This window comes from Ixodes scapularis, unplaced genomic scaffold, assembly GCF_016920785.2.
Source record: "Ixodes scapularis isolate PalLabHiFi unplaced genomic scaffold, ASM1692078v2 PGA_scaffold12__126_contigs__length_90152505, whole genome shotgun sequence".
Taxonomy (NCBI): domain Eukaryota; kingdom Metazoa; phylum Arthropoda; class Arachnida; order Ixodida; family Ixodidae; genus Ixodes; species Ixodes scapularis.
In genome coordinates this window covers 7,900,193-7,914,616 of record NW_024609838.1, presented here as the reverse complement: position 1 = coordinate 7,914,616, position 14,424 = coordinate 7,900,193, and the positions used below count along the sequence as shown (strand labels likewise).

The following is a 14,424-nucleotide window of genomic DNA, read 5'->3' as shown; positions in this document are numbered from 1 at the left end:
AGTCTTTCTTCTGTACCTGCTCAGTTTGAAAGTGCACAGGCAAAATGGAACATCAATCTTCAAACTTTTTCTCAAGATTGTACGAGAACACCTTGGGAAATGATTGAAATTGCGTCGCTCTTTCCTTTGTTTTTTCACTCCACTCGCACGGGGCCGGCAGTCCTCCTAAGAGGGTCCCTGACAGTGGCCAATCTTCCGGTTGTGCTTCGCGCAGTGCGAACTGCAGCGTCCGCCGTCCCAGAGGACAGCCGGGAAGCGAGTCGGGTGGTGGAATGCCTGCGGGTCTCCTCGCTGCTGCTGCCTCCACGCTGCAGGCGCTACCTGCACCTCTTGCTGCGATTTGTCTTCAAGGCGTCCAAGAACGACCAGCTGCGGCTCTGCCCCGGGCGAGGGAACCTGGAAGTGGTCTGTGTCCTACCGTAGCCCACTCTATCAGACAAGGGCACGATAAAAAAGAAATTTACAGGGTGCTTTGTATCGCAAAAATTAATTACGCGTCGCTGAATGCTCGTTCTCCGCCCAAATGTAGCGCTAGCGGTCCGAATCGGGTGCCAAAGTTTTAGTACGAACCATTGTCTCACTAAAATGTAGTGATGGGCCGAACTTTTGCAGAGTTGAGAATTCGGCGCCGAATCTTCGGATTCGGCAAAGCCAAACTTTTGAATGGTGGATACTTGGGCTAGTTGGTGGTTGCTATACATAATTAAACAGCGCACAAGGAGAGGGACAGAAAAGGAAACAGAACAGGCAAGCGCTGACTCGCAACTGACGATTTACTATGAAAAGGAGAAGGAAGAAAACTACACACATGAACATATATCGGAAAAGAGAAAGATGTGAAAAAGCTAATAAATTAAATAAAATTACACCTAAAATAATTATAGCTGAAAAGGAAAACAAAATAAAATGAAAATCAATCTCTCAAAGTCCTAGGCATGTCCAGTGCCGGCACTCCGAAGCCTTGACCATACACCTATTTGTGCGCAGCTGCCCCCATAAACTCATACTCGCTGTCTTGTAGTGTTAATGATGGCTGGCTCACACATTTGGATTCGAGCTTTCTTATCCAAAAGGCTTCCACTATTTCTCTTGTTGTTTTTTCTTTATGGGAAGCTAGAACAGTTGTTGCACAAAAATCTGGATCATATCCACAGGTTCTGCAGTGGATGGCTAGGTGGCTTCCAGTTGTGGTTTGAAGAGACTGTTTATGTTCCCTTAAGCGGTCGTTGAGGCAACGCCCAGTCTGTCCGACATAGGTTTTCCCGCAGGACAGAGGAAGATGGTAAACCACTTGTAGAATGCAAGACACAAAGTGCACCTTGTGGTTTTTCATGCAGCAAGCCCTGCTGTCATTGTTCTTGTCCACAAGCGTGCAAATTCTACCCAGTTTGTTTGGGGCTGAAAACACCATGGGCACGTTGTATCTATTGGCAACATTTTTTAAGTTGTGCGACGTCTTGTGGATGTATGGTATAACTAGTGGTCGGATGTTGGTAAGGTCTTTGCTCTTTTTTCTTTTGGTCGATCCTTTACAGGTTTGTATCAGAGTGCTTTTGAGCACTATGTCTATTATAAAAGTCTTCAGGTACGTTGATGACTTTCTTATTATCCTCCAAGAAGAACAAACAGAAGACTTAATAGATACAATCCTGAGTGTTTTCTCCAGAAGCGGTAAAGGTCTGAGTTTTACGTATGAACAACCTATTCTAAATGTGCTGCAGTTCCTGGACCTATCTATAAAAATCTCAGATCACCACATTTGTTGGTCCTACCTACCACGCTCCAAAAAAGAAATTCTTAATTACCAATCTGCCCATTCAAAATTAATAAAAAGAGGGATAGCCAGTTCGTGCATGTATTCAGCTTTGAAAAAATCCTGTCACCACACCATCGAACAGAGTTTCAGCACTCAAGTAAACAAACTCTCAAGATCCGGCTTTCCATCAGCCATGTTAAGTGAAGTTGCGGGCACTCTGATACAAACCTGTAAAGGATCGACCAAAAGAAAAAAGAGCAAAGACCTTACCAATATCCGACCACTAGTTATACCATACATCCACAAGACGTCGCACAACTTAAAAAATGTTGCCAATAGATACAACGTGCCCATGGTGTTTTCAGCCCCAAACAAACTGGGTAGAATTTGCACGCTTGTGGACAAGAACAATGACAGCAGGGCTTGCTGCATGAAAAACCACAAGGTGCACTTTGTGTCTTGCATTCTACAAGTGGTTTACCATCTTCCTCTGTCCTGCGGGAAAACCTATGTCGGACAGACTGGGCGTTGCCTCAACGACCGCTTAAGGGAACATAAACAGTCTCTTCAAACCACAACTGGAAGCCACCTAGCCATCCACTGCAGAACCTGTGGATGTGATCCAGATTTTTGTGCAACAACTGTTCTAGCTTCCCATAAAGAAAAAACAACAAGAGAAATAGTGGAAGCCTTTTGGATAAGAAAGCTCGAATCCAAATGTGTGAGCCAGCCATCATTAACACTACAAGACAGCGAGTATGAGTTTATGGGGGCAGCTGCGCACAAATAGGTGTATGGTCAAGGCTTCGGAGTGCCGGCACTGGACATGCCTAGGACTTTGAGAGATTGATTTTCATTTTATTTTGTTTTCCTTTTCAGCTATAATTATTTTAGGTGTAATTTTATTTAATTTATTAGCTTTTTCACATCTTTCTCTTTTCCGATATATGTTCATGTGTGTAGTTTTCTTCCTTCTCCTTTTCATAGTAAATCGTCAGTTGCGAGTCAGCGCTTGCCTGTTCTGTCTTCCTTTTCTGTCCCTCTCCTTGTGCGCTGTTTAATTATGTATACCAAACTTTTGCCCAACTTTTCTCAAAATTTGGCAAGAGTACATTTTTGCCAGACTTAGTGTTGATATATACTTTCTTCTGGCGAAAAGAGGCTTTATGTTTTTTTTTCTTAAATGCAATGTGTAATGCATATCGACACAGTTATTGCTAAATAAGGTGATAATCTACGAGACCATTCTATCGGTGTCATTTTTGTGTTTACTGGCAATTTTAGAGTGACTTTTTGCAGAAGTGGTGTGACAACGAAATTGGGTCGTAGCAGGCCTTGAGCGGGCACAGTCACGAATCGCGATACGCAAGTTTCGGTTCTGAGGCCTCATCAGCGCATGCCTGCAAGTGTGTGCGCATGGTTAATGTAAAGGCGATATCGCTGTGTTCTTACTTTGCCAATGTTGTGCCACGGCACGCCATCTGCTGTGTCCCGTTCAGAAAGCCCTTTTAAAGAGTATCTTACGTCGTGACACTGGGTGATCACTTGCAGTTGCTGGACGCCTTCGCCGGCGCGTTTGTGAGTGCGGCGGGTGAGCTGGCCCCCGAAAGTGCCCGGGAGCTGCTCCGTTTCCTGGTGCGCCACTGCGACCGCATCATGGCGCCCCCTGGGGAGCTCCGGCGCGAGGTCGAGGCCCGCCAGGCCATCTTGCGTAGGGGCACGGTAAGGCGCTCCACGCACACCCACGACACCCTGCCGCGGCGCAAGAGCGGTGCCGCGACGCGGGCCGGACCGGCCGCCCGTCTCAGGCAGTGACGAGTGCTTCTATGATGAGGATCTCACTTTTTTATGGACATTTTAATTGACCTGGGAAAAAACTGTTTTTACCTGTCAGCGGCCCGGCAAGTTTGAACGCATTTCTCGTGCCTTAGTGCTGGGGTTCTCAAGCCTTTCGATCTCGAGGAACCCTCAGAGGGGTCGGCAGGGATGCAATAAAGCAGTGCAGAAGTTTGCGGACATTGTAACCAAAAATGGGGTTATCAGGGAGGGCATGTGTGATATGCACCAATGAGTGGTTTGGTTCTGCTACAACAGGGCTGGAAATGTGCTTCACTTAGGGGCAGGGACGGTTGAGGATCTTGGGGAATTCCTGAGAGCACTCTGGAGTACTCCTGGCGCGGGTTCCCAGGAGTTTGAGGACCCATGCCTTTGTGCATTGTTGAGGTGTTGCCATATACCGGCACCGCATGTTTTCACAGTTCATGTGAGCTGAGAGCTTCTCAGATTTGCGTTAATGCATCAGGAGTTTGAAGGTACCAGGAATTCGTATCCCGCTACTTGCAAGAACCATCTCGGCTAGGTCAACGCACCGTGCGGCTGTTTTCTAAGTTCTTTGATCCCGAGCGCAATTGTGAATGTTGCCAGTGTCTGCTTGTTTTTTCCCTCTTACTATAAAAATAAATGATACAGCTGTCACACTTTTTTTAACCTCTTTCGCTTCTGCTGTGTGAAGGTGCAACCATAATGATCTCGTGACTCACTGCCTCTTGGTTTGGAAAGTCTCGTACACGTTTGTTTTGCCCCGTGTGCATGTACGCCATTTCATTAATCTCTACGGTGCTGACAAATGCCGAGGAACGCAAACCTAGATCAGAACTCGCATATAGAGTGCCTCAAAAGAAAATTTACACGGTCTTTTTTACTGCAAAAATAAACTAGGCATCGCCAAACGCTCATTCTCCGCTCAAAGGTAGAGCTAGAGGTCGCAACCAGATGCCAAAGTTTCAGCATGATCCGATAACTTAATCAAAAGTTATAAGTGATTTTCTGAAAATTTCAATGGGAAATTGGCGGCCGACGGAGTTTTCAAACACATGGGGCTTTATGGCACCAGAAACCGAAAACGGGCAAAAATGGGCTTCATTTTCCCATGGAAATTTTCAGAAAATCACTTATAACTTTTGATTAAGTTATCGGATCGTGCTGAAACTTTGACATCTGGTTGTGACCTCTAGCTCTACCTTTTGGGCGGAAAATGAGCATTCCGCAATGTCTAGTTTATTTTTGCGGTAAAAAAGACTGTGTACAATTTCTTTTCTGTGACACCCTGTAGAAGGCACTTTTCTGCGGCGAAAGACTTGCGTTTGTTGCTTTGTCAGCACTGCGGATGTTTACGAGATGGAGCTTAGGTGAATGTCAACCCAGATTGTGCGATGTTTTGCTTGTGTAGCATGCGAGCGTGGTTGTTGAGTCATTAAATGCACTCATATGCTCGACGGTTGCCTAGCGCTCAAAGCACCGGGTTTTCCACCCATATTTGCGAAAATGTGAGTAGAGCCACGTTTCAATAATTGACGAATGGATTTGTCGAGTTAGACTCAAAAAGTGCCTACTGTCGGAGAAACTTGGCTAAGCAGAGAGCTGTTTCACAGTGTTGTTGATTGGTGGGACTGCTGCTTTTTTGTATGGCTCGGTGTTCCTTGAATCGAAGTGATATTTATTTACGATGATAATGCTGAATTTAGATAAGAACTCTCTCAAGTCATTTCCATGAGACAATCACCCGGGTCCTTTGTGCATCTGTTGCACAGCAGCATTTCTAGCCATGCATGTGGCCTGCGAATCATCTTTTGTTGGTCTCTTAAACATCCTCGATCGCTGCATCGTGTCACACAGGGTAGAATCATTTGTTGTTTACCGTTTGACCACTTTCTTAAATGTCTTGCATTCTTTGTGTCGTCAATAAAAAGGTTTGTCTCTTCACCTTGGCACCTGCCTTGTCTCATGCTCTGGGAAGCCCGTTTAGAGATCCACGTGCTTTACGCCGCAGGCTTTTCAGTGCACGCACGCACGCACGCACCAGACGTACAGCAGTCCTATTCTCACTGTCACATGCAATAGGCACGGTGCAGGCAAACTTCGAAGTCGTGCAACGCTTACTACCCAGGCGTTCCGGCAAAAGTTCCCACGATGCAAATCGACCTGGCTCTAGGGTACAAAAAAGATTATTACAAAACACGGCTGCCGGAGAGAAAGCAGGCAGACGACGACTAGATGGAAGTAAGGGGGCTGGTAAACATTAGACACGGTGAAGAAATAGCCCACACTTTAAGAGGGACAAAGGCAAGCGGTGGCGTGTGTGCGTTCTCCCTTGTCCCTCTAATCCAAAGTGATGTTTTCTGCCACACTGTCTCATTTTGCTCACCTTCCTTCGACTTCCCGCCGCTGAATTCGCGCCTGAAAAGCATCTCTTTGCGCAGAAGGAATGCATATTCTCTTACGCCAAAGGAGTGCATTTCCCCTGTCGACGTTGATCCCATGAAAGTCCGGCCTATGATGCCTGGAACAGAGTGTGGTGCGCGTGTGGGGCTGACCCGGCGGGTCCACCATGCCGTGTGGTGGTGAGGCACGGGGCTTCTTCTCTTCCAGGGCGGTCTGGAAGATCCGGCAGAGCGTGTCCCAGCGCCCGGCTTCTGCCAGCGGGTGTCGCGGGAGCAGTTTGAGGCCCAGAAGCGGGCCCTGTCGGAGCGGGCCCTCTTGGACCTGCTGGACGACATCCTCCAAAACCCGAGGATCTCGGACAGGGAGCGCAGCCTGCGGGTCAAGCAGGTGCGGACTCTGTTTATCCTGGAACCATTGAAAAAGCTACGCTCCGGATTATTTTTTCGTTTATCCGATACCTACGTTGCCCAGTGGGCATTACGGTAGGCGAGTCATGAAAAAAATATATATACAAGTCAATTTAGCAGAATAACGCCATACAAAACCCCCCCCCCCCCCCCCCCCAGAGAAAACCAGTAAATGCCTGTTCACACAGTCATATTTTCTGGGGACACTCTGGGACCAAGCTCTCGTGATGTCTTACAACGAGAAAACACACTGGCACGCTGACGCCATCTACAAGGTGACCCTGAAAATGTAGTTCACTAGAACAAAGATTTTGCAGTGTCTGCGAGATGAAATGTACATTCTATAGCTTCGTTCGATTTGCCTGCACTTCCTGCACCGGTGCAGAAAAGTGTAGGGCTGTGCACTTCCATCCGTTTCAGTAAAACCTCATTAATCCGGATCTCCTGGCACCGGCAAAAATGCCAGAATTATCCGAATGTCGAAATAATGAATGGACAAAAAAAAAAAACTGCGCGAAAAGGTTTCCCTGTGTACCTTTACTTTGAGAAGAAATCTCATCGCCAACTGCTTTCTGGACGACATTTGGGCAGAGACGACAACTTTCCTTAGTGCAGTCCGGTGCTCTACCACACTTACACTGCCAGAGGCGTAGCAAAATTCTTCAAGCTCTATAAATTCTTTAAAGGGGCCCTACAACCACTTTTTGACTGGTTTTTAATTTGCACCGAACCTGAGCGCACTGTAGTAGTAACTTAAAGAAACTTTTCTTTTCTCAAATTTCGCTTTATTTTAAAAGTTATAGGCAAATTAGAATTACAAAAACAAGCAAAACATAACCTCCTTCATGACGTCTGAGGTCCTGACTTGAGTGGCCGTGAACTAGCGGAGTAGTGAGCTCATCGAGCGTTCACGGCTGCCGCACTCTGTGTCGACGGCTCCAGAGGGCGCCACTGAAGCACGTGTTGGATAGGCTGCATGAAGCGGGCGGCCAGGGCGGCTCGCATTGCATTTCCTGCGCGATTAAGGACTACTTTGGCATAACACTTCATTGGCCACAAACGACAGCAAACACGGTGTAAAGATCAGTTTAGAACGGTAGCCACTTCGCGCTGCCATACCGCCAAATGGCCAAATCGCCAGCCAAGCCCGCGCCGAAAGCCTTCAGAACGCTCGGAACCGGTTGGATCCTCGAGCCGGTATACGACCGCAGCGCCGCCGCATACTTCCGGCACCTTTCTACGCTTGCTGTTCGTTGGAGCCTCATCCCACTAGCCCTTTCTAGTATGCGGCGTTTTTTGCGCCGCTTGGTGGCGGGTTTGTCGACGAGTCTTTTCTTGTTTCCGTACTTTAAAAACTGCATTTGTTTCTTTTCTGATCTAAAACACTGAACAAAAACTACTTTCATACATAATTGAAACGGTTCGCGACACTTATATTTTGTATTTAGACTAAAAAAAAGCTTTTAGCGGCTCTGACCAGTAGTAAGCCCAGGACCAAAGTCGTCACATATTGCGCGCTTTCGGCAACGCGGGTCGCCCTCGTCGGTGGAGGAGGTTTCCGCGCCGTCCGGTTAAAATATGACGCACTGATATTTAGCTACTCTCTCCGTGCGCGCTGGCTTGCCCGAACCCCAAGAGACGTGGAAACCGCAAAAAAGGTATACGCTTAAATATGATTGCAGGGCCCCTTTAAGGACAGTCATCAAAACTACTATAATGGTAGAAAGTCCAGTTCCTTCCTCTGTCGTTGTAAAATTCGCACTGTTTCATTAGGAACACATACCAACTCGCCCAGTTATCCTGTTTGGTAGAAAGTGCTCCAGTTGGGGTACTAAACTAAGTGGTAAATTTTATGTTTGCAAGTACCCTTTTGAAGTAAATTGTGAAAAGTGTCGAAAGCGTGTCTGCATGAACTTGGAAAAGAAAATTTGGCAGCTTGGGAACCCATCAAGAATACTCTGGGGAACCTGATTCAAAAACTCGAGGTGTAGTAGTAAAGCCTTCGCTGCCATTGATTTGCATATTTATGTAATGGAGTTCTTGGGGAGCACGCTCGAACCTGTTCACTTGGCATTGCAGTTCCAGCACAACTACCCGTCCATCTACGGGAAGAAGAGCTGCGAGGTGACGGCGTTCAGGAGGAACAGCCGCTCTCGGGCGACAGTCATGGGCCTCCTCAGGAGCTTCAGACTCTGACCCGGCGAGCCAGGAGCACTGGCGAGTCGGCAGCGCCGGCGAGCCGCCAGCAGTGGCCGCAGCACCACGGGCAACTGCGCCCCTCGTTTGGGTGCCAACTTTCGTGCGTCTTGGGACTTCCCGGAAGCGTCACTGCTTACTTACGTACCTTGGGCTTCCTTCCATGCGCTTAATGGCGGGATCTTTCAGGAACCCACTGTCTGGTTCGGTGCTGAAGCGCCTCATACATTCTCGGCTTCTTGCGCTCTGTTTCGTCACTGCCCAGATTGCTGCTTTGTTTGGCAGCGTTGCTCAATTGTTTTACTCAGGAATGTTTCTACAAATGCGTGACTCTCTTGCACCTTCAGTGTCGCCACTGACGGGAGCCGCGCATGTGTTCTCAAGATGATGGCGTTATACATGCCCATCTTTACAGTACCTCCTTCCTCGCTACGTCTTCGGAAGGGGGGGCGGTGACTTTTCACGGCTTTCTCGCTAAGATTGTGTTCCGACATCCGACACACACTAGTCACGAGCACGTACAAACCACCCCATATTTACAAATATCCACCTGAAAGCATTTGTGTAACCAGGAAATTCCTCTTGCGGGACCACTTACCACGTTTGTTGTTGGTCAAGTTGGCAGAAAACACTGCAGGAAATGCAGGCACAAGGTGGCGGACACATGTGCAGTGCTGACTCGTGACTTCTTTTATTTTACTTTTATAAACACAAAAATGATTAAAGCACGAAAAGGATCAAGGCAGGACGCCTCTGTTGTATTTTTTGCTTGGCAGCACGCTTGTTTCCAGAGCTGGTTTCAGTGCATAGTGCAAGTTCGTCTGCTTCTTTTGCAGGGGTTGTGGTGACGTCAGAATGCCGCGCTCTGATTGGTTCTGAATGAAGGATAGTGGGTAGACCTCAAGGCAGCTTGCTTTGAGGTCTACCCACTATCCTTCAATTGAAGCCAATCAGAGCTCGGCATCTTTCTGATGCCACTGCAACTCCTGCGCAAGAAGCAGACGACTTGCTCTCCGGATAGGACCAGCTTAAGACTATGTGAAAAAATGCACTGCCAAAGCTGGTGCATGAGCGGATTCGCTTGTGAAATCGAGTCTCAAGCGAAGAGGTTACCTTTTCGTGTTTCTTCATTTACTTGTATGTTTATAGAAGTAAAAGAAAAGCTACCAGTCAGCACTCTGTGTGTCCTCCTTGTCTATGTTTTTTTTGCACTGTTTTCTAACCTTCCAACCATTTTATCCTGTATTAACCAAAACTTAATGCGTGTGCCATGTTTTTTAAGTGTGAAAGCGATCTGAAAAAGTTGCAATAAATATGAGCTGCCTGTTCTGCATTGAAACAGAAGGGGCTCTGCTTCAAGCAGTCCAAATACTTTGAGGGAGAGCTAGAAAACTGTGGATGACTCAATCTCCAAGACACGCATTCAAAAGCAGCGAAGTTATGCAGGTGAGTTTTCGGCAAAGGAAAACGTCTGAATTAAAGTGCCTTCGTCGGAATAGTTGATACATACGATTCCATAGCTCATTCAGAGGCATTTTCCCTGTCTTCGGGAAACGGCCAAGCTAACCGCGCGTTTCCCTGCGCGGAATGAGGAACCGTGTTGCGAGTCCGAGAAAGAAGACGAAGAACGAGGCGTTCCAGTTGCTTGCATCGCATTGTCCCACGATGCGAGACGGGTCCCAAGGCAGGAGGCATGGCGCTCGATCGAGGCGGCGGTAGTCCCAATGAAGAGACGCTCAACTCGGCCGCCTACTCGAGCGGCATCTTCGCCACGTTCGCTTCCGCACGGGAGCGGAGAGGTAGGGCATGCTCGACGCCGACCACGTCGGAGACCGCGCTGGCCGACACTGTGATTCCTTTCAGCGCACCTGATGCAGCAGTTTAACACGAGAAAATTCTACCGGTCCTACACGCACCCTCCGAGTGAGTATTGCTGACGACCGTCAAGTGGTCGGGCAGCTTCGTGTTTTCGGTTTCTAACCACGAATGAGTTCGAAAAGTTCTAAAATAAAAATGCCAACCATTAAGTTTTACGCGGGCAGTTTGTATTTCCCTCCAATGTTACCCACTAGCGTGGATCGAATCGATGGCGGAATGCTCGGAGCCCTCGGAGCAGACGACGCCGACGCATCTTTTGTGCTTTGATTTCTTTGTTTTGGGGTCAGGCAGCGCTCCTAGCGTCTCTCTTGGAGACGTCTGTGGAGCTGTTTATTTATTTTTTGCTGCACGTGAGTTTGCTCTGGGGGTCACCTTGTTCTACCTTATTCGCGTGCCTTCCCGGATTCCCCCGCCGCTGACAGAGCGACCCGCGCGTGCAGAGTCCCGCTCCAAGTTTCTCGGCCATGACCGACTCAGGTGGGTGCCGAGAGCCGTAGCCACCGTAGCTGCAGCGAGCCGCCGTCAGTCAGCTTGCAGGAGCTTCCAGGATTACGGTCAGCTGGTTAGCCGCAGTGGTTTTTTCGTGCCTATACGTACCAACATCGACCAACCTGGCCGCTCTGAAAGCACAGTGGCGCAGTCGGACACGGTCGTTTACCGATACTTTAAATGCGGCGAGCAAAGACTTCAGCGGGTACCTTGCAACCGGCCGCTGTACGTTCCGCGACCTCGACGTGACTGGCGACGGAAAGCTTCCGAAGGTTTCGGTTGGGAGTTTTGACCGTCGTATCGCGTGACGGAAGAAACTCCGTAACGTGCGACTCGTCTCTTTAAAGGAGAACTTCGCGGAAAATGGGATATGTCACACGTTGATTTTGCACGCGACCATTCCTGCGGCAAAAAAGCAAACAGCAGCGCGTGTCCTCCTCTGGCGTATGCATGTCACTTTTAGGTCATCAACTTGGAGTGTGCAATGAATGCAAACAAATATGCAAAAGGGTGTCCTCAAAAATGATGGGAAAGGGGCTTAGACAGGGGCCTGCAAGCTTCATGCTCCCATGTTCATTGACCACATGGGCGGGAAATTTGAGCGTTCCCTACCTACTTTGAGCAAAGGCCCACTTCAGATGGGGCAATATCTCCCAGCAACTTTACTTTACAACACGGGCTCTTGCACTATTTAGTCAGACAGTTACAGTCTATAAACATATTTTACATTTAAATGGTGTTGGGAGTACTAACTCACCTTTCTGAAACTGTTTATTCGTAAAAACGATTGCAAACCAGAACAGTCTTAATTGTCGTCATCCCTGGCACGGGGTGTCCTGATTGGCAGCTGCCAGTTCAAATGTTTCCGAGTTGTCCAAGTGACTTGTCTGTTTTGAGCTGGACGCAACCCAAGCAATTCGTTTTGCACTAGGGAAAGCTAAAGAACGACCCGCCAGCAGCACCGAAATTGCTGGGAAAGTTGCCTTGTCTGAAGTGGTATGGTGCCTGGAGCATGTCTCCGACTGGTGTGTTTAGTGCTCTATCCCGCCCATACATCAAAAGTGGTTCCAAAGTGACAACAAATGACGTCACAGAAGCCGAAGTGTCATGCTGTAGCCTGCGCGATCCTGGCGGCTGGTCGTAGAAATGCTGCCTAAAAGCACGAGCGAACATGAGTGTCGCTGTCGTCACGGCGTCCCAGGCGTCCCAACTTCCTGCTGCTGTAGCTTCCGCGGACTGTCGAAGTGAAGAGTGACCTGCAGCAGAACTGGCGTCTGCCATCTCCACCACAGCTGCTCTGACACCACCAGGGTCGCGACCGGCGATAGCATGACACTTCTATGACGTCATCAAGCGGAAATCGAGGGACCACTTTTTTGTTTGCGGTAAACACACCAGTCGGAGACGGGTTTTAGGCACCATAGAAGCGGGCCTAACAATATGGTCGCCACAAAAGTTGGCGCAACCACTGCATGATAAAAATGGGGGCAGAGCTTTTCTTAGAATAGTTTGAGGGAGAAAATAAAAACAAATTTGACAGGGTAAATGGAATCCTTTGTCTACTTGCACATTCGAGCAAATATTTGGTTTTACATAATATTGGGCCCATTCGAATTATACCAGCTCGCACCGATGCCAAAGATTAGTGCGACACAGAAACACGCGGGGCACTGTACTTCGGATTGTGTTTTGAGATAGGCTGCACTAGTAAATAAAATTCGACGGTGTGCACCAAGTACAGCTGGTGCGGGTAAATGGAATGAGCCCAGTATAGCCTTACTACGTAACATTGCATTTGAACTGAGACTTCGAAACCCCAGTTCTCAATGAAATGCACGCTTTTGTAAGCACTGAATCAGGAGTGTGAGCAGGCACCTTCGGCAGAGTGGTCTATTAACGATCGGCTAGCGAGCCTTAAAACCTCTTCAAAGTCTCCTGCGATGAGAGAACTGTCTGCACCACCATAGATCGGGTAGTTGCGGAACGTTTCAGTTTTCTTAAATTTTTCCTATTCTTTTCCTGCATCATTCATTCTTTGCTGGCTCGACAAACTTTTGACAATGGTAAACCATTTCTCGTAGGCATACATTTGGTCCTACAAATAAGGAAGAACGTTTGCAGTGAAATGCAGTGGTCACCTCGTAGATGGCGCCAGCGTGCCAGTGTCTCGTCGTAAGAGATTGCGAGAACCTGGTCGTATGCGAATGCAAGTGTGTGAACGGTCCTTTACCGATCCGGTGCAGAGCCCCCGCTGGTGGCCTCCCTGGAATCCAATGGCATCTCGGAGCATGCGATGCACATGGCCAACTGGTCGGACAGCGAGGCAGTCCACCCCAGCTTCCCCATCAACGTCTTTGCACTCAACTATGGCGTCCTAGAGAGCACCATCTACCGACTGCCCAAAAGTGAGTGCCCTGCACGTTTCTCTGCGTCGCAAGTGACTCTCTTCACCCCGAACGTATTCCACTATTTGATAACACTCCTTTTGAAAGTTTCTTGGGCAACATTGATGGCCACCATTTCTTGGATGATTGATGATAACTTATTCATCATCACTCCAATGTTGATGATAACTTATTCATCATCATTCCAATGTATAGAAGTGGCACGGATCAGTACAAAACCGGGTGTACGACAGTGTGAGTCGGGAAAAACTCTGGGTACAGCTGAGAGACTATGATTTAGATGCACATTTGATTAGGCTTTTACAACAGGTGTACATAAATAACAAGGTAGTTATAACATGGGCAGCAGAAATAACAGAACTGGCAGAAATGAAAAGAAGACTCGGGCACGGTTGTCCCCTATCACCTTTACTTTTTATGATATCCCTGAGTATAATAAAAAAGAAATGAGAAGAGTGCAGTTTAGGTTTTGATGTGTCATATATGGAGAAAGGGGGAAAAGTAAACTAAGTTGTACCAGGAATGTTCTACGCTGACGACATTGTACTGTTAGCAGATAGCCGGGCTAGGTTACAGGAGCTTTAAGACTTGTGGAAAGGAAGGAGACTCTGGGCCTGAAATTCAGTAGCTACAAGTTGGGAAGGGGTTTATAACTTGCTAAAAATTCAAGATCTTTCAATAGAACACGTAGATAAGCCATACCTAGGAGTATGGCTGAATGAGGGAAAGCAATACTTAGAGGAACAGGAAGAAAACATACTAAAGAAAAGAAAAAGGAATGCAGCAATTGTGAAGCAGAGGTCACTATGGAATTACAATAGATATGAAGTTGTGAGGGGAATATGGAAAGGAGTCACGGTGCCAGGGTTGTCCTTTAGCAATGCGGTATTATGCATAAAATCTGAGATCCAGTCGAGCTTAGAGATCTGGCAGAGGAGCGTAGGCAGACCGGCACTGGGGGCGAATGGGAATTCACCAAATGAAGGAGTGCAGGAAGACCTGGGCTGGACATCTTTTGAGGTCGGAGAGGCGATCAGTAAGTTGAATTTTGAACAAAGGGCAGACACAATCG

General features: G+C 47.8%; 1 protein-coding gene across 1 annotated transcript in view; it reads left to right on the top strand.

The window, feature by feature from the left end:
- Nucleotides 1-207: 207 nt before the first annotated feature.
- LOC115328525 (glycogen debranching enzyme) overlaps nt 208-14,424 on the top strand; it is a 61,076-nt gene continuing 46,859 nt past the window's right edge. Inside the window, exons 1-6 of the mRNA XM_040209077.2 lie at nt 208-405; nt 3,308-3,478; nt 6,185-6,364; nt 8,464-10,379; nt 10,444-10,503; nt 13,191-13,352. Of these exons, the coding sequence (XP_040065011.2) occupies nt 10,274-10,379; nt 10,444-10,503; nt 13,191-13,352 (328 nt within the window). The 5' untranslated portion in view covers nt 208-405; nt 3,308-3,478; nt 6,185-6,364; nt 8,464-10,273. The remainder of the gene's footprint in view (nt 406-3,307; nt 3,479-6,184; nt 6,365-8,463; nt 10,380-10,443; nt 10,504-13,190; nt 13,353-14,424) is intronic.